This window comes from Palaemon carinicauda, chromosome 9 (assembly GCF_036898095.1).
Source record: "Palaemon carinicauda isolate YSFRI2023 chromosome 9, ASM3689809v2, whole genome shotgun sequence".
Taxonomy (NCBI): Eukaryota; Metazoa; Arthropoda; class Malacostraca; order Decapoda; family Palaemonidae; genus Palaemon; species Palaemon carinicauda.
The window spans coordinates 59,575,961-59,603,725 of record NC_090733.1 but is presented as its reverse complement, the minus strand read 5'-3'; the positions used below and the strand labels follow the sequence as shown (position 1 = coordinate 59,603,725).

The following is a 27,765-nucleotide window of genomic DNA, read 5'->3' as shown; positions in this document are numbered from 1 at the left end:
AAAACAATTAGAATGAATCGCACGTAACAACCGAAAGATTTTCTTATTGTGACCATAAAGTCTTTCATCATTTTATTTTTTGTACCAATGTTACGGGGTAATTAATGTTTACGCCTCCCCTTTTCTGGCGAAAGTTCAAGCGTAAAGAGTTTTATTCACTTATAATCTAAACTTGTAGATATTCAATTAATTTCCATTTGAAAATGTCTCGCTTTTAAGTATTTTAGTCTATAATGAAATTGCTGCGATTTAATACAGATTTTTGAAAAAATAGTCTTTATTTTGATTTCGCATTTAGTTGTGCCCTAAAAGAGATGCAACTCATACGGGAAAGGGTAGGTCCGTTAAAGCATCTCACGCAATGTAAACTAAATAACTGCAAGTATTACTTAGAGTCTTTGCAACATTACTGTGGCACTTATATACCCTTGCTTTATAACCTTTTACTTTACCTCCGTTCTAGCTTCATTTCTTCCATCTTCCTCTCCAAGCTTTTGGAACTTTTTCCTGATGATAGAACTGCAAGCAACACCCCCCCCCTCCCCATTTAAACTTGGGTGGTGACGAATAGCCTTACATGCTCCAGCACCAGGGTATATAAGGTAATCTCATATTCATAAATCCAATCCAATCTTAAATAAGCAATTGCTGAAATATATCTTTTTTCGTAAATTTGTTTTACGTTGCTATACCTCTGAGGAAATAATTCAGCTCAAGATGGTTCTTCTTTAAAATTATTGGTTCATACTTGTCAATGATAATACACACAAGCAGATATATATATATATGTGTATATATATATATATATATATATATATATATATATATATGTGTGTGTATATATATATATATATATATAATGGTCCCAGGTATGGGCAGCAAAAATATCTTATATTATATATCTCGGCTGACAAGTTACACAACCTCCCGAGTTCTAAATTCACCTTTTTATTTTTACATAAATTAGTTACACTTGAAAAAATCAATACCGGGGCTCTGAGGAAATTATATAGCTCCCAGATGGCAATATATAAAAAAACTGCATATCCAAAGGTCTCTTAAGTACATTCAAAACAAAACTTGGTAATTATTATTAATAACTATTCAAAACAACCTCTTACTTCGGTTCTTTAACAGGAATACGAGAGATTACCGTAAGAAACACTGGTGATCGAAATAATACACACTTTACAAAAATAAATATATTCTATAAAAATTACAACACTTTGAAAGAATATACATAAAGAAAATAAATCACTCGAAATATTAAGTCTGAACAAAACTTAAGACAAGAAAATGTTACACTCTGAAAATTATATAATCACTTGATTCGAAATATTAAATCTTAGACTATGACAAAAAATATTACACTCTGAAAATTATATAAACATTTGTTTAACTGAAAATAAAATTTTACACAAAAAACCAATCTTGCTTATTAATGAAAATAGTTAACCTTTAACTCTTATAGAAATTACATAAAGTAGCTGATAAACTTACGAGTTTTTAGCTTAGATGAAGTTTAAACCAGATAGCGATTCAAATACACTTCACGTTATCCTACTTTCACAGGGCCAGTTACAAAATCTCTAAGATAATTTTTTATGAAATACCCACTATGTTTACAAAGACCCGTCCCACCAAAACCTCGATATTTCACTATCACTAAGCACTTTTAGAAAATATACCGATCTTGTAGGAGAGAAGAGAGAGAGAGAGAGAGAGAGAGAGAGAGAAGAGAGAGAGAGAGAGAGAGAGAGAGAGAGAGAGGGTCGATGGCTTACGACTTAAGGGTGGAATTCTCTGTCTGTTGCTATGCGTTCCTGGGGGTGCATATATATTGATTTAGTTATTCTAGATTCTTCTAGGTCAGGAGTCTAGAAGCTTGGGGCGTATTTAGCGACGCCAGAGTTACCAACTATCACGTATCGAACAGGAGAATCTAACCTTGCTTGCAAGGCAACCCTCTCTCAGCAGCTCTGCCCACCCCTGTTCTTGGAATGATAAAAAAAAGATAACCCTAACGGCAGGGTTTTTGAGAACCTTCCAAAACCGTGGCAAATATAAGATTTGCATAATTTAGCACAAACATAATGCAATACCTCATGAAAACAAAAAAATATTACATAAGCCCTCATTCATGCCTTGCATGGTTCTTATTGCACACTAAATCGAGACTATGTACGGCTTCATAGCAGAATATGTGAAATAAAAAGTTAATTCTTGAAAATAACGTAAATTTACATATACTAACTTGAATGAAAAATACAACGAAATAAACGATGAAAGTCTTACACAATTTACATACAGTTATTTAAACCTACAAGAGAGGAACCCACCTTATGGGCTGGCTATTCACCTCTTAAATACAAATATGAAATACATAAATAAATTATTTACTCGATGCTAGACCAGCTTCGTAAGTATATATATATATATATATATATATATATAGATAGATAGATATATATACTATATATATATATATATATATATACTGTACCTTGTGGGCTCCACAAGGTACTAGAAGAGTTGGAAGACCCCGGCCTACATGGCTGAGGACTATGAAGTGTAAAGTGAAGGTGATGAATGGAGAAGTATTGAATTAAATGCTCAAGATAGAGACGACTGGCGAAATCTAACCGAGGCCCTTTGTGATGATAATGATGATGATATATATACACAGACACACACTCATATATATATATATATATATATATATATATATATATATGTGTGTGTATATATATATCTATCTATCTATCTATCTATCTATCTATATATATATATATATATATATATATATATATATATATGTGTGTGTGTGTGTGTATATATATACATTCTTTCGAATAACATATATATATACATATATGAGTAGTTGGTCTATGAGTGGCAATGGGTAATTATCGGACACACTTATTGAATTCAACTTTCAATAGTCCATACACATCCTGAAAGATCTGTCTGTTTTTTTCACGAGCAAGCATGGAGAACTGTAAGAGATAGAATTTTGTTTGGCTAATCTGTTTTGTAACAAATAGTCCACTTCTTTTCTCATGACTTCTTGGTGATATGGCGACAGTGGATAATGTCATTGCTTGAACAGTCTTTTTGTGGTTTTAAGGTGTATCTCATACCTCGTCAAGTTGATTCGTTTCGGGACGTCCGAGACAATTTCAGGGAAACTTTTAATCAATCGGCTTAATTCCTCTTGCTGCTCCTTGTTCAAATGAGTTAATTTCTCTTCTAAGTTCCTAATGATGGTCGAATTATTCACCTTGCTTACAGCCCCTACCTCTTATCCGTTATCGTCTTCCGTGAATGGAATGGTTTACGCCATACACACCTGTAAAGCTTCAGTCTCGTTTTCACTTAAATATGGTTTCAGTAGGTTAACATATACTTTCCTTTGACTTTTCCTTCGACTTGTGGCTTTGATAACGTCGATCAGGTCACTGATCTTCTCCAAAATCCGGAATGGTCCTTGAAACTTGTTGGTGAGAGGGAATCTCCTTATCGGTCAGTAAACCAACACCTTTTGTCCTACCGCAAACTGTCTGTCTTTACATTTCCAATCAAACCTTTTCTTCATTTTTCCTTGGGTCGTTTTCATGTTTTCTAGGGAAAATGTTCTTATCTCACCGATCTTTTTCCTCAAATTCTTGACATATTCTCCCGTTTCCTCTCGATTCTTCCATTTTTCTGCCAGCATTTTAATCTGTCCTGTTAATTCTCGTCCAAACACCATTTCATTCAGGCTACATCCCATGCTTTCTTGATAAGCATTGCGTACCTCAAAATAACATTAGCCATAGTGCGATGTCCCATTCATTTCCTGTTTCGTTGCAGTGCTTGGTTAACATACTCTTTAGGGTTTGATGAAATCTCTCTAATGCACCTTGGGTCTCCAGGTGATTGTCAGTAGATAGTTGTCCTCTCACATCCAATAGTTTCATCAGGTCCTGAAACAATTTTAACGTGAAATTTGTTCCTCGGTCACTGAACAATTTCCAGAATACCAAACTCGGTAAAAAAGTCTAGTAACATCTCGGCGATTACTTTGGCACTGATGTTCCTGACGGGCATGGCTTTTTGGTATCTCGTCACTGGACACATTAGAGCTAACATACATTCGTGGCCTTTCTTCATTCTTGGTAATGGTCCCACAATGTCAATTATTACCCTGCTGAAGGGTTCTCCTTGTACCTCAATCGGGTGTAAGGGAACCTTCTTTATGTACTTGTTAGGGTTTCCAGCCATCTGACAAACGTGACTTGGCTCACATTCTTATGCATGCCAGGCCAGAAAAGGTGTTTCATAAATTTTATATTCTTCCTTTTTCTCATCTGTTCCGTCTCATGCACTACGGTGATCACCTGTCTTCTTAGCGGTGCTGGAATTAATATCTGACAGTATATCCCCCATTCAGCATTCCTCGGGATATCGGGAGGGTTCAGTTAGTTAGGAGTGTTCATAAGTGTTTTTCTTTTTTATTTTGGCAGGCCGTGATTCCTCCTTTGGAGAGGCTAACTCCTTTGGAGAGTTACTTTTTGAAAGTGGATTTACTGTTGATGACCTGGCCTAAAATTGATTATATTTAGACTGCTCTTTGGATTGATCGCTTGTTGATGATCTGGCCTGTACTTGATATTGATACGACTGCTCAGATTTAGATAACGTTGATGACCCGGACTGAATGAACCTACGATTGATGACGATGACGATGTTTATGAGGATTATGATGATGATGATGATACCGCACACAAACCAGACCAATTAATACAATTGTGTATATCTATCAGTGTTCCGGTTGCTGCTGAGTTGTGTTTTTTTGCTATTAAAGACTGTTGGCCCTTGTGTGGACGAAAGTGTCCACTCAGAATCATATATATATATATATATATAATTATCAAATATTGGTTGCGGTCTATTTTAGTTTTAAGTTTGTTAGGGTTGTTTTTTTGTTTATTTGAATGGTGTTAGTTTATTGTATGTTTAGTCTCCAAATTTATGATTTATTTTAGTTTTAAGAATATAGTGTTAAGGTTATGGTTTGTTTTGTTTCCCTTCAGTCTAAGAGTCTAGTTTACGATAACGTAAGAGGAAAGTTTGTTTTGTGGAGATAATTGTCTGTTAGAGTGATCAAGGGTGTGGGGGTTGTTTTGCAACATCCCGCCACAATGCTTTCACATAAGCAATCGATCCTTAAGGTAATTACAGGTGGGAGACTACTGCACCTCCGTCTCATCCACCACATAGTACAATAACTCTGTTAACGTCGCATCCTTCCGTTGCAATCCTATTAGCCTTTTAAGACTCACTTGTCCTACTTCTATTGCTGAGTTCTCTGTTTCTACCAAATTCATTGCTTCCCTGTCTTCATGTTCATTAGTCTGTCATACCTCTTCTTTCGGCCTCTCTCGGGAGCTCTCCTCTTGTGTACTATCATGGGAAACCTCTTCTTTTGTAAATAAATCCTCCAAGTTCATTTCTCCTTTGGTTTCTCTGTCTTCTTCAGCAGTCACTTTCTTCATCATACTCCTAGCCATCACACAACTAGGAAACAAATACTCACTTGTCCTACTTCTATTGCTGAGTTCTCTGTTTCTACCAAATTCATTGCTTCCCTGTCTTCATGTTCATTAGTCTGTCATACCTCTTCTTTCGGCCTCTCTCGGGAGCTCTCCTCTTGTGTACTATCAAGGGAAACCTCTTCTTTTGTAAATAAATCCTCCAAGTTCATTTCTCCTTTGGTTTCTCTGTCTTCTTCAGCAGTCACTTTCTTCATCATACTCCTAGCCATCACACAACTAGGAAACAAATACGGGTAGTCCTTCGCGAGTTAAATAGTAGGACTGTACTTCAGTGGTTTCTCCATTACAATGGGACAAGGCCCAAACAGTGCTCCACCAAGCTCACTACCCAGTGGGACTTCCACTCCTTTGACAGCCAATGAATTCTTTACCACAAAATCAAAATGACCTGTCACCAACTCGCATGACAGTTTCAAACGACAAATAAGAGTAACCCCCTCACCTCCTATTCCCTTCAAGAGGACTGAATCTCTTGTGAGAGACTGTTTAACCATCGAGTGTACACCTCGTGTCACCACACCATGATTAGATCCTGTGTCGCGCAATATCTTTACCAGGATCTGCCCGCTCCCATCCAGAGCGGTTAACATACCTTCATAAATATACAGTTTAAAGGCATCCACGCTGTTTGGGGTTGTCCTGTTCATCGTGTAAATGTTAGCTGGTTTATTTTAATCGTCGACCCTTCCCGTTTGATTCTTCATCTTCATATTCTGTGAAGTTGAATTATCCTTAACAACTTGGGCGATTGCTTTCATTTGGTTCGACCAACATTCCTTACTAATATGGTCTTTCTTGCCACACTTATGGCAGATGATATTAATTTTCTGCACATCTTTCACGATACCTGAAGGAGGGCACCTCGACGTTACTGTTGTGGTACTTTAATTTTTTGCTTTGGAGTAGTATCAGTGGTACTTCCGCTGTAACTATTGAACCTGTTTCCATGGTTAGGAGAATACTTGACGCTTGGTCGGAATGACGGTTGAAACTTCATACCTGAAGAGGGTTTACGATTGATAGAATTATAATCTTCACTCATCGAACTGGCTCTATCAAGTCTCTTCACCTCTCTCTCATTCAAGTACGTTCGAATATGTTCAGGAATTCCTCGTAAATATTGTTCCAGCCCTATTAGTTCTTCTAAATCAGCCATCTCTCTCACTTTAGCAGCCTCTGTCCATCTCTCAAAACATCGTCGTACCTTATAACTGTAATCCAGGAAAGTCATTTTCTCGTCCCTCCGCAAACTTCGGAATCTTTCATTATAATATTCAGGGGTTATCTGATACAGTTGCAGCACGCTCCTTTTAATTTCTTGATACTCCTTCCTCTGGTCCTTCGACAAGGCAAGATACGTTCTGCGTCCTTTTCCAATTAGGACACTGTGCAATAACACAGGCCATTTATCTTCGAGCCATTTCATCGTCAACGCACTGTTTCAGAATGATAGAAGAATTCGTTGGGAGCTTTTTCTGTGAATTTAAGAATTACCTTTGTGCATTCTTCACATTAAACACGGGATCGTGCATAGCAGGTGTCATCTCTATCTGAGTTGCCGACCTTTCCTGAGTATTTAATACTTCCAATTCCCTTGCATGTCTTGCTTCTTCTCTCTCTCTTTCTTCCCGTATTACAATTTCTCTTGCTTGCATTTCCCTTGCATGTCTTGCAATTTCTCTCGGCTCCTCTCTATTTTTCTTACCATTCTCTCTCTTTTTCTTCTCGTCTTACTTTCATTTCCCTCCCATGTCTTGAAATTTCTCTTGTCTCTTCTTCCTGTTCTTCCATTATCATCAACTTAATCAAATTCTCTTCCGCTGCAATTCCTAGAATCTCAGACTCTACATTCCTTTCTGCTTTCATTCCTTCAGTTCCTAGGTCAATCGATACTTGCTTCTCTACGAATTCTGCTTCATCCTTCTCCAAAAGTTCGCAAGCTGCTACAATATCTTCTTCTAACATCTTTCCTGAGTTTATCAATGCTTCAAAGACTAGACACTTGATATGGGCTTTAATCATTCCACTTGTTGCATGGCCACCACAGGCCATTGAAATAGGGAGCCACTGAGCTTTAGTTACATTAGCTTCCGACAATTCCTGAACAATTGGATTTTCCAAAAACTCTTGTATATTTAATAGAGCCATTTTATACTTTACACAAAATTATACCTCTCCAAAAACATATCCTAACAATACACAGAATCCCATCAATACTAAACAGTTCAAACCTTTAATAAAAAACGCGACCCTGTTTTCATCAAAATTTAAAACTCGCTCGATCCCGGGTTTGGGGACCATAAAAAGTATATTTCACGACTAGCGGATTATGTAAATTCCGGAGCTCCAAAACTCACCTGTTTTATTTTACATAAGTCTGATCCATACTATAAATACACTGAGCTCTGACAAAATGACGCAACTCCCAAACGGTAATATATATGAACACTGAATATCAAAAGGTCTCCTTACTTTACACTTAAAACAAAACTGGGTGATTACTTTACATGAATATTATAAATCCAACCTCTAACTTCGGTTCTTAGTCAGGGGATACGAGCAAAGCATTGAAAAAAACATATTGGTGATCTTAAAAATGCACACTTTACATAAATAGATAAAATCTATAAAGAAAAAATAACATCAATTCAAAAGAATTAACACCAAAAACAAATCACTCAAAATGTAACATAAAACTTCATAAAATGATACTAGCACTTGTTTTACTTGAAAAACAGTTTACAAAAATATTTAATTGTGACAGTTAATAAAAAGAGTTAACACTTTAACATTCTCATGAATAAACAATAATGAAATTTACATTTAAGTAACTGTTTCACTTATTTCTTTTGGTTCACACAAGGTTACAGAATGGTTAAGTAAAATCTTTTAATGCACTTCACTGTTCAACCTAAATCTCATAGGGCCATTAACACACTACACTTTTAACTAATCACCCAATAATATCACCAACGTTTGAACAACACTTTACACAATATACGTTGGAGAGAAATCACTAATCACGTTCGAGAGGAAAACACTATACACACTTAAGATGAGAGAGGGCTGGCAAACGTTGGCTCTCTCAAAGGGATAGGGTAGATCTCTTGGGCTTCTTATGCATTGCTAGGTCCTATATATGTTAACTTAATTAGTTCCAGAACCTTCTAGTTCAGCCTACTGGAAGCGTGGGGGCATGGTCTAGCGGCATCAAGGTTGCTAACGTAGTAATTTGAAGAAGTGATATTGAAAAAGCTTGCGATCCAACTCTCTCTCAGCTAACTCTGCCCACCTTCCTCTCATAATATTGAAAAAAAAACAAGAAAAAACCTTTTTTCTAACTACGTTGGAACATAAAAATGAGGTAATCCCTCATGCTCATACCTTGTGTGTGTCATGCAGCATACCTAGAAGCTTACATAAGACTTCATAACAAAGCTACGTTAAAAAGAAAGCTAATTCTTTATAATAACATAAATTTACTTATATGAAACTGAATTAAAATACAATGAAATGAATGACGAAAGTCTTATGTAATTTACATACACTACCTAATCCTAGGTGAGTGGAACTCAGCTTACGAGCTGGCTATACAATTCTTAAATACACAAATAAAATATGTTAATAAAATATTCTACTTTTATGAAGACTAGCTTTGTAAGTATATATATATATATATATATATATATATATATATATACATATATATATATATATATATATATATATATATATATATATATAGATATATAGATATAGATACATATATATATATATATATATATATATATATATATATATATATATATATATATATACTGATATATATATATATATATATATATATATATATATATATATATATATATATATATATATTTCAAATAAGCCATATATATTAATACATTAAAGTCTGGATTCTCTTAACGACCTCGGGATCAGAGCCCAAGGCGGAACCGCCCAAAGACTATGATATCGGACCGGCGGGGATTTGAACCCTCGTCCAGGATATCTGTATGCCAGTGACCATACCACTCCGCCGCGGAGTGGTATGGTCACTGGCATACAGATATCCTGGACGAGGGTTCAAATCCCCGCCGGTCCGATATCATAGTCTTTGGGCGGTTCCGCCTTGGGCTCTGATCCCGAGGTCGTTAAGAGATTCCAGACTTTAATGTATTAATATATATGGCTTATTTGAAATATGAAAGAAACACGTTTAAATGTGCAAAAATTTATCATATATATATATATATATATATATATATATATATATATATATATATATGATAAAGTTAAAAATATCTGCCGGGCCAAGAATTCGATCCTTAAAGCTGTAATAGATGTCTCGTAGCAGAGCGAATTCAATATCAAAGTGTATTTGTTTCATATTTGAAAAATAAGAAAGTTACGTGTATTAGTGACAAAACTGTCATTTATATTTGCAATATAATTCATGACATAAATGAGAAAATCCTTTTTGGAAAAAAATATGAACTAGAGTTTTTCTTATTTGTAATTCATCATCATTAGCCGTTAATAGTCTAATGCATAACAAAGGCCTCAGCCATGTCATTCAAAATTTCAGTTTCCCACATATCTTCTACTACATTTTTGTCGTAGCAACAATTGGACGGAAGATGAAGATTATCGTTTTAGTTTGATCAAAGTTTGTAGTTTTTTTTGTAAATTCCAAGCTCTATATCATTATCTTTTTTGATGTCTTCATATTAGACATTTCTGTGAAGAAAGGTCTGGTTTTCATTTCGTTGAAGATTTTCCTTTTTTTTAGTTTTTATCTTATCTACTGTACTATCTTTCATAGAAACAAGTTACCTCGCATATTAAAACCTCAGCTTTGTTTACAGCATATAGTATATTGAGAACCGGTAAACTTATTGAACAATTATAGAATAATGAAGTTTTCATGCCATATAGATTTGTTAATCATATCACATTTAAATATTACAAATGATATTGAATAAAAATCGTAGCAACCAAATTACAATGTAATCCCATTTAAATTTCCAATTTCCATATAATTTTTAGTTCAAATACTGAAAAGAACAAAAGCTAACTGATAAAACAGCCATATCAGAGATGTTTTATTTTCACTTCACAAGTGTTCTAACACATGGTTTAATTTCCTTAAAAAGGTCATATTAATTAAATCAAGAAAAGTAAACAAAAGCACTTAATTTAGCAACTGGAATATGCACACCAACAGATCACAAATAAACATAAAAAACGAATGATACTGATATTTATAACTAAGGTTGACACATATATACTGTATACCAAGGGAGAGAGACAGGCGGCTGAAATTTACGGCAGTATTAAATAAAAAATAATTTGTCTTTTTCAATTATATTAGAATACTAGATATATATATATATATATATATATATATATATATATATGTATATGTATATATATATATATATATGTGTGTGTGTGTGTGTGTGTATATGCATATACATTATATATATATACATATATATATACATATATATATATATATATATATATATAAATATATATATATAGATATATATATAGATATATATATGTATATATATATATATATATATGTATATATATATATATATATATATATATATATATATATATATATATATATATATATATGTACAGTATATATATATATATGTACAGTATATATATATATATATATATATATATATATGTGTGTGTGTGTGTGTGTGTGTGTGTGTGTGTGTGTGTGCGTAAAAGATGGAGGAGATTTCATAATAGTAAAACTCGGTGAACCTTACAAAAAACATATGCAAGAAAGCTCTGTACCTACAGCTTGGAAAATTTTTATTATGCTAATTCGCAAAAAAGGAAACACAAGACCTGAAATATTTCCGCCCAATAAGTTTACTCTTAGTAATAAGTAAATTATTCAAAAAGATAATATTAGGTAGAATAGAAACACACCTAATCTTTAATCAACCAATAGAGTAGGCAGGCTTTAGAAGTGGGTATTTAGAAACTGTTCATATCCATGTAGTTAACCAGCTAATGGAAAAATCAACAGAGTAGGACAAACCACCATATATATAATTTTTACACTATCAGAAAGTTTTTGATTCTGTTAAAAACTTCAGCAGTAATGAAAGTCCTTCAAAAACAAGGAATAGATGAATCTTATTTTAGAATACTTGAACCCTAAATCTAAATAAAAATAGTGTAAACAGGGACACCACATCTCTCTTAAATCAATCACAGCCTACTTAGAAGATGTTTTTAAGATTTAGATTTGGAAAATGTAGGAATTAACATTAATGGGGAATACCTTAACAACATAAGATTTGCAGATGACATAGCTCCATTTAGTGAATTATGGGAGTAATTGCAAAAAGTGACAGAAGATTTGAATAGGGAATCAAATAACTTACGACTGAAAATGATCCTAGTTGGAAAAGCCGGACACTGAAAGCCCAAGGACTCCAACAGGGAAAATAGCCCAGTAAGGAGAGTAAATATGGAACTGAATAAACTATATGGAAAGTAGTAAAGAACAGTAACAAAATTGAAATATGCAAAGGAAAAAAAAATTCTAGATTTATTTCTTATTATCGATATTATTTTTCAGTTTGCATTTGTACAATGTATTAATGTATTACATATATTTTGTGAACTGTATATTTTGTGTATCTCCAGTCCATCACTAAAAAATTATTTTTTTATTGCAGAGAAATGGTGCCTTGCCCCCAGGCTTGATCATTTGCTAGAATCTCACTATAAGATGAAGATTGTAAAAAGAAAATAAGGGTCACTTGGATAAATTATCTGAATTAAAGAATCCTGTATTGAACCTATTAAAGATAGGCGGCGAGAGCGATTAGGACTCCCCTCTGCTTTTGAAATTGCTAGGTGAGGGAAAGTAATGATTTACTGTAGGGGATTCTTAGAATATTAGTGCAGTGAACCTTTCAGTGAAATTAGTGTAGAGGTTGGATGCCCTTTATCATGTGATTTTTATAGTGTGCACAGAATCCCTAACAGACCTTTGCCTGTCATAGTGTGGGTACCTCTTCACATATACTGACACAGCTGTCCCAGTATTAGGTTCATATATTAGGTCCCAGAAACAAGTGACCACAAAGTAGTGTGGCCGTGAAGCTTGAAGGACAATCAATGTCCAGACCCTGCTGACTTACTGTGTGGATAAGATATATAGTTCTAATGATTTTTTTTATCATTGCAAAACTTCATTACAATAAAGTGACCCCCAGACTATTCACAAGATTATTTTGTAAGATGTGGCATGAAGAGGCAAAACTCGATGAATGGGAGTTAGGAGTGTTGGTGAAAAAAGGAGACCTGACTGATTGCAATAATTACAGAGGCATCACACTTACGTCAGTTATTATGAAAATATATAGTATGCTTATTCTGAAGAGACTGGAGAGAAAGATTGATGAAAAGCTGAGAGATGAACAAGCAAGATTTAAAAAAGGTAGAAGTTGCACTGACCAAATTTTCATTTTGAGACATGTACAACAATGCGTAGAATATAGAAATCCACTTTTGATGTCCTTTGTGTACTATGAAAAAGCCTTTGATTGCGTGTACCGACCAATTTTATGGAGAGTCCTGCGTTATTATGGGATTCCTTTTAAATATGTAAATTTGGTTAAGCCTGTTCATGAGCATAGCAAGTGCAAAGTTAATGTTAGTGGAGTCTTATCAAATGAATTTCCAGTGAACAGCGGAGTATTCCAAGGAAATGTGTTGTCCCCTATGTTGTTTATCCTCCTCATGGATTTTGTAATGTGTAGAACAGTTGGAGACAATGGAGAAATATTGGACTGTATTAGTGATAGGAATTTGCTTACTACAATGCATGGAATATCACACGAGGTTGGGCTCAAGATAATAAAAGAAAGATAGAGATGATGAGAACGGAGTATGCAATGGAAGATGAAATATCATTGGAAAGAGAAAGGATTAATGAGGTAGAATCCATTAGGTATTTAGGAACTATAATCTCTAATGCAGGGTCTTTAGAATTAGAGTTTTGTGAAAGAGTGAAAAAAGCCAATCAGACAATGGCTCGGTCAAGTAAAATTTGGAAATATAAAAATCAGATTATATATCAATTTAGAGAGACCGGTGTTACTCTATGGATAGGAGTCATGGTAGGACAATGAAATAATCTCCAATAGATTTAGTAGATTTGAGAACCAAAACCTCAAAAGTATATTAGGAGTTGAATGGCAGGACAGGATTAGAAATTAAATTATAACAGATTACTCAGGTGCCATATGTGGATGAGATCATGCTGAGGGGTAGATGAAGATGGTTTGGGTGTGATCTTTGCACTCCTCAAAAGAGATGAGTTCACCAAACGTTCAACTGAGCTCCACAAGGCACTAAAAGAGTTGGAAGACCCAGGCCTACATGGCTGAGGACTATGAAGCGCGAAGTAGGAGATGATGAATGGAAAGGTCTTGAATTAAAAGATAGAGACGACTGGCGAAATCTAACCGAGGCCGTTTGCATCAATAGGCGTAGGATGAGATGATGATGACGAGGATGACTGCAAAAGAAGGATAATGAAAAATTGATTTAATTTTGTGTATCAGGGAATTTGAGCTTGTGATGATATTTGTAGCAGGAGCTGGGAACAAAACCCAAGTGAGCCATTTGAAAAAGTACTTTATTTTACAAATTATATATATCTAGATTAAAATGTTTTCTATCAAGTAAATTACTAATAAATGCACTGAGATACATATGATACGAGACCTGCTTTGCATTGTAATTGTCCTTAATTTTGCAAGTACATACATATGTAAGGTCAGGCTTAAAATATGTATATTGAAATATAAGTAGGTTTTCACAATTCCCTCTGATTAGCTGTCTACCTTTATTAACCATGAGTTGATGATTTGAATCTGGCAGGTTGGGCAGATATTTTTTTATGATTTTTCTTTTATAGTTTTTAAAAGTTTATAATGATGCATAGATTATTGAGTACAGTATTTGGTACGGAAATTGTTGCCGTAACAAGACTCTGCTTGTAAGTGTTCAATAAGCCTAAATCTCGCAATTTAATACTGTAGTTATTTTCCCCTTGTCATAAAACAAAAATTCATTACCTAATCATAGATCAACACTTTTGGTTCTGATGAAGTCTGTTTGTTAATGTGGAATTATGTTTTTACCCAAGAGTTTGTTTATAATTGAATTTATTTGGTTTCATTTTGAAATACACATTTCTGCTTTTCATAAACCATTGTAAGCGTTTCTTTGCCTTACATAACCTGACCCCTCCTCAGCCATCCATTTTTATTCAATATGTTATTTGCGTCCTTTCTAAAATCTAACCTGAGATTCAAGCTATTTATTATACACACACACACACACACACACACACACATATATATATATATATACATATATATATATATATATATATATATATATATATACATACACACACATATATGTATATATATATATATATATATATATATATATATATATATATATATATATATGTATATATTTACTCTTGGTTTTCCCCGGAATTAAACCATCGATCATACTACCTGCTTTTTCGGCAAACTCAAGTCAAGAAAAAGAGATCTTACCTAAAGAAGATAGAGCTATTTATTATTTCTGTTGATTTTCCCAGAATTAAATCAACGGTCATACTACCTGTTTATTCAGCAAGCTCAAGGTAAGAGAAGATAATAGGGAAATTTAAGGTTCTAGCTGGGTCCCCTTGCCCAGTATAAAAAAAATCGAGGGGTGGTGCCCAGTGCCCAGTTCTCTTGACTAATTACCTTTTGCCCAGATTTCTGGGTATTCCACTGCTTTATCTTTCTGATTAGTGAACGTTGGAGTGTGGTGGGCATACGGACACTAGGCAGTCTGTGTACTATATCTGGCTACAGTCTGCAAAACACTTCAACAATATTGAAATATATCTTTCATATATAAACTATGAAAAGACACTTATGTCACCCTGTTCAAAATAAAAACATTTGCTGCAAGCTTGGAACATCTGAAGTTGTACCGATTCAACTGCCCGATGAGCAGGATCATTTCACAACTTGTTCATAGCGAGAATAAAACTTCTGGCGTACTGTGAAGTAATGATACTGGTGATGGAGAAGGCCTGACTATTAAAATTAACTGCACACCTAGTATTACGAAAAGGATGGAACGGTCCAGGAAGAATTGAATGTAAAGGATGGTCAGGATTATAAAAAATCTTATGTAACATGCATAATGAACTAATTGTACCACATTGCCAGATAACTATATCTAGATCAGGAATAATGAATTTCATAGACAGTAAGTTCCTGTCCTACAAATTAAGATGAGAAACTGCAGTTGAAGACCAGACAAAAGAACAATACTCGAACCAAGGTAGAGCGAAATAATTAAAATATTTCTTCAGAATAGATTGATCACCAAAAAGCTTCAAAAGACCTGTTTAGCCAATTTTTGTGTGCCGTTAAAGGAGATACAGACCTAATGTGTTTGTGAAAAGTAAATTTGTTGTCGAGAATCACGCCTAAAATTTTAAGTCATACAGGGTCATATTATTGCTGAGATCCGGATGTTGAGAAGCAACTGTCCTCGACCTACTTCTTACAATCGTACTTTGAGTTTAGTTAGGATTCAGCTTTATGCCCCATAATTTGCACCATGCTCTAATTTTAGCCACTTCTCCATAAAAGGGATTTAGCAACTCCAGATCTACATTTAGGAGATGAAATTGATGGAAAGAGAGGAGCATCCTCTGCATATGCAACAAGCTTGTTTTCTAGGCAAACCACATGTCATGTGTATATAAGATGAAAAGTAATTTGGCAGGAACACTATCCTGAGGAACACCAGATATCACCCTACTAAACTCACTATAGCACCCATGAACAATTGTTTGCAATCTATAACTTAGTGATTCTAAAATAATGCTAAGAAAAGACCCACCCACTCCCAACTGTTCAAGTTTGAAAACAAGGGCCTCAGGATTAGCACGGTCAAAGGCAGTACTAAAACCAAGGCTAATCATACAAACCTCCTGACCACTATCAAGGGATTTCTGTACAAAATTGGAGATCGTAAGAAGGGCACCACATGCTCGAAGGCCAAATTGTAAACTAGGGAACAGAGGATTGCATTCTGCATACATATTTATACGTTTTGCCAAAAGACGTTCAAAAACTTTAGATGATATGGGAGTTATGGAAATTGGACGACATTCAGTTGGACTTAAGCTACCACAAACACAATTACATAATGGAGTAACATTAACAATTTTCTAACAAGTGCTAAAAGCTCCTCTTCTTACTAATTTGTGAAAATAACAGATAAGTTTGGAGCTAAAAAATCAGCAGTCTTTATAAAATCCAAGGAAAATATCATTTGTGTCTACACCTCATAACTTCAAGGTCCATCAATAGAGCTTTAATTTCACGAGATTGAAATGCTAAACTAGTTAGTTTAGCCTCAGGAAAACAGGAAGGTGGAAGATCAAGTTTCTCATTACTCTGTTTACTGTCAAACGCATCAGCCAAAAGGGTTACCTTTTCCTTTGGATAGTGTGTGACAGAACCAGCTGGTTTAAATAAAGGAGGAACTATTGCGTGCACACCGAAGGGTGTAGATTTAAGGGTAGTCCACCACTTATGTTCTTGAGTTGTACGAGAAAGAGTTTCTTTTATGGAAAAACTGTATTCCATTTTAGTTGAGTATTTGAGTAGTTGAGTATAGTTGAGTCTAGTTATTTCAAGTCAAATCTGATCTGTTACCCCTCCAAAGATGATAGGCCTCCTGGTTTTCCACATAAGCAAGTCTATAATCATCAATGAACCATGGTTTGTCTTTCAATCGGTATCTTAGCACACAAGAAGGGATACGTCTATCAATTATGTTGACTCGAATTTCATTCAATGGAACAAGAGGTTCAACACTATTATACAATTGTGACTAATTCAAGCCTAAAAGGTCACTCAAAGTCCAATTCCAGTCTGCTTGATATTTTACATAATCTTACATGAGTATGAAACATCAGGGACAGGCTACAGCTACGCAGTCCTCACTACTAATGAAATCAAAGCCTGCTCAGATGTTCCAACTGGAGAATCAACCTTACTTCTTATAACGCCATTGGAGTCGGTTATACGAGGTCCACAAAGTTACCAGATCTGTGAGAAGCATCATTTATGATTTCCTCACAGCTGGATTCAGGGCAAAGTTCCAAGTTCTTAAGTCATTGTAATCAGTAGAAAAAACAGAATTTAACCATTCCCTATGGTGAACATTGAAATCACCAACAAAAACAAAAGAGGCCTATCTGTCATCTTCTTGTATCTTAGCCATAAAGAGACATTCGAAGATAGAATTATCCATGTCTGGATTCTATTAGATCGAACATAAATAGAAGTTGTTATGTCTGCCACAAACTTTTATTACCTGAATCTTAAGACATCCGCATCCACATTTTGGTAAACAAAATGAGATGATGAAATGTAGAATGCCACTTTCTCTAAAAAGGAAAATATTTAATCAGATGGTCTTAACAGTAATAACTCATGTATCAGAAGCTTGGAGCCTTTCAAAAGTCTTAAAACATAAGCTAGTTAAAACTCAAAGAGCTATGGAAAGAATATTAACACAAAGAGAGCTAACTAAAATAGAGGATGTTCTAATAATATGTAAGAAAGAGAAATAGACATGGGCAAGGCATAATATTATGGGAAGGAAAGATAATAGATGGACATTGATAATAACAAACTGAGTCCCTAGATATTGCAAAAGAAGCAGGGGAAGGCAGAAAAAACGATGGACTGACGAGCTAAGAAAATTTGCAGGTATAGTCTGGCATAGGAAGACCATAAACAGACAGGAGTGGAAGGACATGGCTAAGGTCTTTGTTCTACAGTGGACTAGAAACTGCTGATAACACACACACACACACACACACACACATATATATATATATATATATATATATATATATATATATATTTATATATATACACACACACATATATATATATATATATATATATATATATATATACATATATATATATATATATATATATATATATATATATATATATATATATATATATATATATATATACATATATATATATATATATATATATATATATATATATATATATATATATATATATATATATATATATATATATATATATATATATATATATATATATATATATTTTAATTATGATATTATCCCTAAATACGTGACTTTCATGCATTCAGCCACAATTGGTTTATGATCTCAAATTAATTAAGGGTCGAGAATAAAGACTTGAGGGGAATTTTTTTTTTTAAACGGCTATGTATTAAATGCAATTAGAAAATAAACTTTAACCATTTGTCCATTGAAAGGGATAAGACTTCACATTGACCTTACTCTACACATTTGTAATTAAAATGCGTTTGACACTAATGCTTGTGACTATCATAGATTTGCGTTCAATTGTTGAATCATAAATAGTTTTTAACTTTTGAGCAAAAGGACCATTGTAGGAAAACTTGTGAAAAGCAAAATAATTTAATAAAGGCTGAAATATGTAAACAAAGATAACTGACAATATGAATATTTTCCACCAATGTACCGAGTTTAACAGTCAAATATTTTTCTTGAAAATCCCAAGTTTAACCGATGAATTTTTGTTTTTTGATACCCTCAAGTTTACTAGTCAAACATTTTTTCTTGAAATCCCCAAGTTCAACAGTAAAACGTTTCTATCTTAAAACGGGGGTCGGGGTCGTGACACCCCTGCGACCCTCCACCAACCCGGATCCGCTAGTGTATATTGTAAATATAATTAAAGTTAAGTTGTAATTTATTTTATTCAGGTCATTAATAGTTAGTTTTAATTCATATTAGGTATATTTTATTATGTAGTCTACTCTTCTTTAGAAATTTAACATAAATTATATATTCTACATCAATAGGCATTTGTCATTTTTGTAAACTCTGTTTCGTTTATCACTAAATGTAAGTTTTCATTAGATTCTCTTATTTTAAAATCTACTACAGTTGTCAGGGAAGCAGTTCAGGTTCTCCCCTAGTTGGGACACTCGTAGGCTTACATATAAGAAAAAATCCTTTAAAACTCGAAAATCCATAACGATGTTAATTCCACTCTTTGGGAGTCATACCAAACAAGTGCAAGACACACAGGAACATTTTAGGTATAGTGTGTATGCTGTAAGTCTAAAACCTAAAGTTATATCAATATTTATTTCTAATAGTACGGGTTCCAACCTCATGACCATAAAGCAATGCTACTAAAAAATCATTTAACTGTAAACTCTAGTTGTTAAAGTAACCGTTTTTTAAAAGATTAACAGATCTAAAAGAATCTTTTCCCCACTATTATCTTTTCCTTTTAGAAAGGGCATTGCCAAAAAGTGTTGTCACCATTCTGGCGGCCACCCATCCAAGAACTGACTAGCTTCATCTTTTTTTTACTAAAAATTCAGATATTATAACTTAACTTCACAGCTGATACAGGCTTGTTTATCGTGATATATGTTTAGACCAATACTCAATTGGTTGTTATTGTGATTTAGGCAAGTAAAAAGATTCCACAGATTATCTCACAGCCTTTGCTTAATCGAAATGTCAGATGCGTCACACTCAACATTGTCTCGAATCCTTTTGTGGGAGGAGATTGACACAATAAGGAGACCAATTTTTTTGCTGCTTTTGCTTTGCACTTTGGATGATATAACTTACAACTGATATCGTATAAAATATCGTAATATATCATGTTAGATCAATATCATGGATATTTCTTTAGTTATGTTTTAATGTATAACTCTCTCTCTCTCTCTCTCTCTCTCTCTCTCTCTCTCTCTCTCTCTCTCTCTCTCTCTCTCTCTCTCTCTCCTTAGGCTGAGTAATAAGTGAATTAAAAAAAAGAATAATGTGATACTTAAATTTGTCAATTACAAATGAAACTTTTACTAGAGAGAGGACGGGTAAATTTAAGCAAGAGCCAATAATCAATGAGCGAACGAGGGCCGTGCTTAGTATTTAAATGCAAGTTATTATGCCAAACATTATGTTTGAATTTCTTTGGATTTTGGAATTCCAAAAATGACCACGCAATCAAGGTAATTAATATGGCAATACGGTGCAGGAACAAATGTTTATTTGTAAAATCTGGTATTTTTTTATGGAACATGTTGAGGAACATAGAGGATCGACTTTTATATATAGTGATGGCTCCTAATCTGATGCTGGCGTTGGATTTGGAGTACATAGTAATGATTTTAATTGTAGAGGTGCACTTCCTCTATCAGCTTCCATATTTTCTGCCGAACTGTATGGCATACTAACCGCTATTGAGAAAATAGCGTTGGAGAAGGAGGGTAATTTTACAATTTTTAGTGATGCAAGGAGTGTCCTTCAATCTTTAGAAGTTTTTAATTCTAGTAACCCTCTAGTTTTGAAGATTTTAGAATGGCTTTTTATTATTGGACGGAGAGGTATAACTGTTTGATTTTGTTGGGTTCCAGCACATGTAGGTGTGTGTGGAAAGGAGAAGGTAGATTCACTGGCAAAGAATGCTCCATCCGAGCTGCTGCCAAGATATCCCATTCCGTGTAACGATTTCCTACCTTACATCAAGAAATTGCTTTGTAATAAATGGCAACAGCACTGGGATAGTCTAGATGGCAAGAAAATGAGAGAAGTAACAAATGCCATATCTCCTTGGAGGTATAACATGATGCCCCGAAAATGGGAGACTTCTCTTTGTCGTCTCCGTGTTGGTCACACTCGGTTGACACACGAATTTCTTCTGAAGGGCCAATACCAACCGTATTGTGATGACTGCTTAGTACCTCTAACAGTGAGTTATTTGTTGACCGAATGCCACAATTATAATAACTTAAGGAATAGAAATTTGTTTGAGGCTCGAGGTGACGGTGGCAGGTTCATCCTTGCCAAGATTCTTGGACATGATGTGTCCTACTAAGTGAGCGGCATTTTTAGATTTATTTCAGAAGCAGGTCTTTTGAAAGCTATCTAACTTTTATAATGACATTCAACTTTTATGGTTTTAATTGAACATCCTTTAATGTTTTTATATATATAAACTAAATGATATCAGCGTCAATGATCTTAGATGTCAGGATGCCTGAAAACTTTAAATCAATTAATCAATCCCTAAGATATTTCTGATACTTTCCCAATGGAGTTTAATTAAAGAACATATGTTGTACCCTCTTTGCTGACTGGAGTTAAATGTTATAGTTACAGATTTTTTCTTTACTTCTATAATTTTCCCTCTCAACACAAAAATCTTTCAAAGGAAGAAATTTAATTTGATCAACTAGTCCTTAGATAAGATGCAAATTGAATAGGCTGTATCAAAACTATTGTAGTGCTTACTACAAAATCCCGAGCTTCACATGAAAGCTAAAACTTAAGAGCCATGCTAACCTCGGCTATGAAGGTGATCCAAGCAAGCATGAAGGAGTATCCATAGTCCCAGGTGGAGCCAGGTGGATGCCGATTGGGCAGGTGAGCGGACTCGTATTGGAAGAGGGTTACCGCTACCTCGATCACAATCAGAGCACACCCAGCTGAAAAGAAAATGGCCGTCGTTAGAGGCTGAGTTTGATGATATGAATAATAATATGGTAAAGGAAAAGCATCAAATCGGTTAATATTATAACCAGCACTATATAATGAGAGCAGCAGAAACTGTTATTTCATGTAAAAAGCACATAATCAGTTAGAAGTAAACAACTCTAAGGGTATAGATAGAAAGATAAGATAATCCATAGAAATATAAGAATTATACTGCTCTAGGTCATTAACGAAATTATTACGTCGATGGGTCTACAAAATAAAAAAAATAAAAGGATAGTTCATAGTAAAATATGACATAGTACATAACAGAGGAAACATTCTGAAACTCATCCAAGGTATTGAAATTGAATGAAATTGAATAGTAACATTGATCATTGAAAGAACACATAAACGCGTGCACCTCTGAATAAAGATTTGTATAACATTGTACACTGTCCATGCCATACCAAGCATAGACTAGTATCCACCTGTTCATAAAAACCCCTGTTTACTGAAATATCGCTTGGAAAAACCCCTTTCAAGCCGTGAGAGGCCAGCCCAGCTTAAGCCCTCATAACGAATGCCAAAAGACTCAGACTGAAACGTTAATAATCTTTAGGGTTTCGACAATAAATGCATTTCATTACATTTTAGGTACATGAATTAAAAGAACTTCTTGGATAAGTTTTTAATTAGTTAAAGCTCTCAAATATCATACGGCTGATTGATTAATTCCTTTTTAAGTAATTTTAAAGGATTCTGACGAAACAGCATCCTCTTGCTTGCGGGTACACTCGGGCACACTATTCTATTTTATTTCTCTTCCTCTTGCTTTGTTAAAGTTTTTTTTTTATATAGTTTATATAAGAGATATTTATTTGAATGTTGTTACTCTTCTTAAAAAAAGATTATTTTTCCTGGTTTCTTTTCCTTCACAGGACTATTTTTCTTGTTAGAGCCCCTGGGCTTATAGCATCCTGCTTTTCCAACTAGGGTTGTAGCTTAGCAAGTAATAATAATAACTAGAGAGCATTAGAGAAAGAACTCCACACAGAATGTGCCAATAATTTGCTCTTAGGGACATTGAGACTATAAAAATATTGGAAATAGTATATCATTCATTATAGAGCTACAAAGGGACCTAACCTACACTTCTTAACAAAGTAACCAGCCTTTTACTATCTAAGTTGCCTTGGAAGGCCACCTAACCCCTACTTTTAAGACTCGGATAACATCTTGTGTGATATCGGGCTGGAAAGAACCATAGATTTAGTATTTTTTTTTAAAATCTATCTTTTCACAAAAATCGTCCAGTGACCCTGAGATCAAGGTGGAGGTCATTCTGATTTAGCATTTATGACCATGTGGCAGCCATTTTTTATTTCATGATATCTCAGAAACTTCATTACGGCATTAGCCTAGACTTGCGCCTACACTAAACCATGGCTCAAGGTATCTCCAGAAAAAAAGTTGAAAGCAATTAATGGAATCAATGGCGTAGCCAAGGGGTGGCAAGGAGGGCAATTGCCCCCGCTAGGGAAAATCTTGCACCCGCCCCTTGAGAGGAGTCTTCTTGCCCCCCCCCCCCCCCCCCCTCTCAGAATTTAAAGTTTTCATGTCGTTTGTTTCAATATCTCTACTGAAATGATTTTACATTTATATTATGCGATCAAAGTCTGTAGATTATACAGAGCTCTCAAAACTGATATCTATGTGTGTTATTTAATACACACTAGATGGAGTCAGAAATTGTACAATAATTTACACTTATTTGCTACTAATTAAATAACAACAGTACATTTGGATATGGTCATAGGGAAAAAATACATGTAAAACAGTGCTGCTGAAAATTGTGCAATTGTATCATATTGCAAATTATGTGGATATGTTACTACTAGTGACGCTTTGTAGACAAAATTAATAGCGGAGGAATACGAATGTGTTAGGTAACAAATCTTATACTCCCAACTCCATTATCCAATTTCGTAATTTATTTAAATAAATAGTCTTGATTGGAAGTGACTATTCCTATTAAACTTGTTCATCATTCTACAACCAATCTTACAAGCCCATAACTTTAATGTAAAATTGTAAATCATAACTATAACCACAACCAGGAATTAGTTCCTCATGCGGGTTGTATCTGTTGTTAAAGGGCTCATTACATACGAATGATACGATAGGACACACAAGCACTTGTTGCCCGTTGGCCATCATCTGTACAAGTGTTTTTGGATAATGTGACAATAAAATTATAATAAAGACGGGGAAAATATCTGTGATAATTAAATAACCGCGGGTAAATGTAGGTAAAATAGTAAATATAATAATTATATATTTTTTATGATCACAGCGCTATATATATGGTTGTAAGGACAGTGAGACGAGCTATCACCAACAACAAGGTTTATTCAAACGTGGGAGAATATAATACAAGCTGCGGACGGAAAAGTAGCATGCGCGCAGGCGCCAATCTGGCTTGAACTAAGGGCCCGGCCAGACCAAGTGCGGCTAGCGGCGAGGTTAGCGGCAAGAGGTTCCAGCTGATAATTGAAACCTTAGGTATCTTTTTTGGGCTTAAGCCATGATGTCCTTTATGGAAGGTTCCTTCAGTAGCTACCTAGGGTATATTTAACTACATTGGATATTCCCAGAGAATTAAACTAAAGGTTATCACAGAATTCTAACTTCTGGTGCTGGTACCCTAAACGTTTCCCTCTAGGATATCGTATATCAACAGGGGACACATGTATTAACACGCCAGATAGCTATCTGCACCCCATATAGAGTTAACACTTCGATATGGAAAGGTGGAGAATAACTGGGGAGCCGTTCCACAGTTACACTCATCCGTGGCTGCTTTTGGTACTCGAGACGTAAACAAACGGGCGCCATTGCTAAATGACGTCACGTCCGTCCTCATCCTTTTGCCTGTAGCTCCTTGCTTAAGTCGGATTTTCCCTAAGTGCTTTTCTCATCAGCTTACATCGCCGTTATGTCGCTACCTTCAGCCTCGCCTTCTTCTGGAAAGTTGAGTACCAGGTCCCAGTATTGTTTAAATAAGCTCTAGCCGTAAAGTAACTTCTACTTTTTGTAAAATATTGTGTTTTGTGGCAGAGCTGTGCCGATACCGGACGCGCCATTTTATGGCGTCGCTGTTCATGTTGCATGCTTTATTTAGTTAGCCAGAACAGCCCTCTCTGGTCATTTAACTAATTAATATTATTAGTTATTTAGTCTTCATAGCTAAGAAATACTTATATCGTGTTTTAGCGCTCATCAGACTCGGTCGCCGTTCGACCCCATACTAGATCGCTAGCTTAGCCCCTAGGCTGGACAGCCTAGTGCTTGTTTTCATGCTTGATATACCAGTGTTCCTAGTTATGAAGATTTTGGCATTATTAAACATACTATTAACTGTGATGTAAGTGTTTTCGCCTTCGGGGACCATATAGGGGACTGTGTTGATTGTGTATCATTCCATCCTAACCTAATGTAGGAACCCCTATATGCTCCCTATCCCCCTGCCTGCGGGCATTCCCTCTGTGTAGTCTTGCTTCCCCTTCTATATAGGGGAAATTTGTCTACAAACAGAGTATTTATCGCTTCTCTGCCTACCCTAAGGGAATGACCCTCCCTTAGGGTCGTGTCCGAGAAATAAGGTAGGGCTCGGCCCTTCCTGAGTTGCACCTGGTTGGGTTACTCCTTCCTCCCTGCAACTTGCGTTGTGTCTTTCAAGCTTTCCTAGCCTAGGAGTTAGCCCTCCTTCTCTAGGTTAAGCTCTGGGGGTTGACTCTGCCCTATTATAGTTTGAGACGGTACTCCTGTACCGTTCTCATTCTGGGCTACCTCACCTAGGTTAGGGAGCGTTCTCCCTTCCCTTGGTGGCCGTTCTCATACAGAGTCTCCTCTATAGAAAGACCCCTTTCTTCCCCCTCCCCACCTATCCCTTTGGTGTAGGCTTGCCTACACACATCTGTCCTTAGTCCTACAACTCCTCCCTTGGGTGGAGTGGTATGGCTAACGTTGTTCTCCTGCTGAGCTGGCCGCTCTGGTACACATACCCTTCATAGCGTTCTATGGGGGTGGTTGCCGGCGGCGGTCCGACCGGTGGGGGATTCCCCCCTCTTGAGTGCCCTCTAACCCTCCCTTGGGTTACCCCAGGCACCCGGCCGACTGCCGGCTCCCTGCCGCCGGATGCTAGGAGTATCCACTCCTATCATGAGTGCACTCTCTCTGGAGGGATGCCAGAGGGGTATGAGATCTTACCCCTTCCATCCCTCCTTACCTTTCTCTCTTTCTATCCTGGTGCCGGTCCCTTTCCGCCTCTACTGCCGGCGATAGCCGCCACTACCTCAGGTGACATTCTTTCATAAGATGCCTCCCCCCTCTAGGACGTCAGCCTTCCGTGTGCCGGAGGCTGCCGCCTTCCGTTGACATACAGCCGACGTCCCACCCCTCATCTTACCTAGTAACAGCCGGGCGACTTTCGGAGTCGGCCACCGGCATGCCGGCATTGATTGCAGGCAGTCTAGGTATACAACCATATACATATCTATCTTATGAATTGATCCAAAGCTCACCATGCCGTCAGCCTTCGGCTGCCGGAGCCGCCGCCCCCTGCCGACGACCCGCCGCTGTGCCGGCAGTCGCCTCGATGGTATTATACTTTAGATACTCAGTGTGTCTGTCTTGATGCCTTCCACCCTGCAGGACCGGCCTCCGGAGTGCTGTCGGTCTGCCGGCACCCTCCTGAGACGTTAAGGGACATGCACCCCTTCCCTGCCTGCCGGCAACATGCCGACAGTCAGAATATTGCAGCCAGATGGCTTGGCCACTTCTATATATAGGTATTGTTTTACCATCCAAGATTGTGGCTATGCTGTTTGATTGCATATTACAATATTCCAGCATACTCTGTGTATCTTAGTGCGGTCGATTGCCGGAACCTACATTTAATAAGGGGTTTCTCCTATACCCCTTCTACTCTAGGGATCTGAGTGGTCTCAGACCCTGCTACACTCTGCGGGCAATTTCTGTTAGAAGCTTAGCTCGTCTTATCCATATGGATTCCCTTATTGTGACCTTCGGCCACAAAAGAAATTGCCTACAGATAAGGTTACGATAACCGACTGGGCGGGATTCACAAGTATGTGTCTATCTACTTCCTTTCCCGCTCATTATTCTCAAGCATTACAATGCCTTGCAATTAATTTAATGTTTGAAAATTTAGATTAAGATATCTTAATTTTAGAGCAATGTAAGTCATTCTTATGCCTTCCATGTACTCATGATCTCTTTCTTTTACAGGAGGAGTATATGAAGTGTGAGAGCAACTTCTGCGGGGTGAAGCGCCCGGACTTCTACCGGCACAAGGCGTGCCGGACCCACGCCCCCTGCGCCGCCAAGAAAGGCGACCTGAAGTATTGGGACCTGCAGAACTGCACAGTCTGCAAGAGTCGTTTGGTCGAGGCGTTCGACGATCCTCCTTCTGCGGAGGCAAGGGACAACGCTAGAGAGAAGCTACGCAAATGGGTGCGTGGCTTC

The 27,765-nt window shown here is 36.1% G+C and overlaps 1 protein-coding gene across 1 annotated transcript in view; it reads right to left on the bottom strand.

Annotated features, from left to right (window-relative positions):
* The window catches only part of LOC137646438 (uncharacterized), a 242,213-nt gene that overhangs the window by 1,979 nt on the left and 212,469 nt on the right, over positions 1–27,765 (bottom strand). Inside the window, 1 exon segment of the mRNA XM_068379538.1 lies at positions 22,087–22,229. Within this exon segment, the coding sequence (XP_068235639.1) occupies positions 22,087–22,229 (143 nt within the window).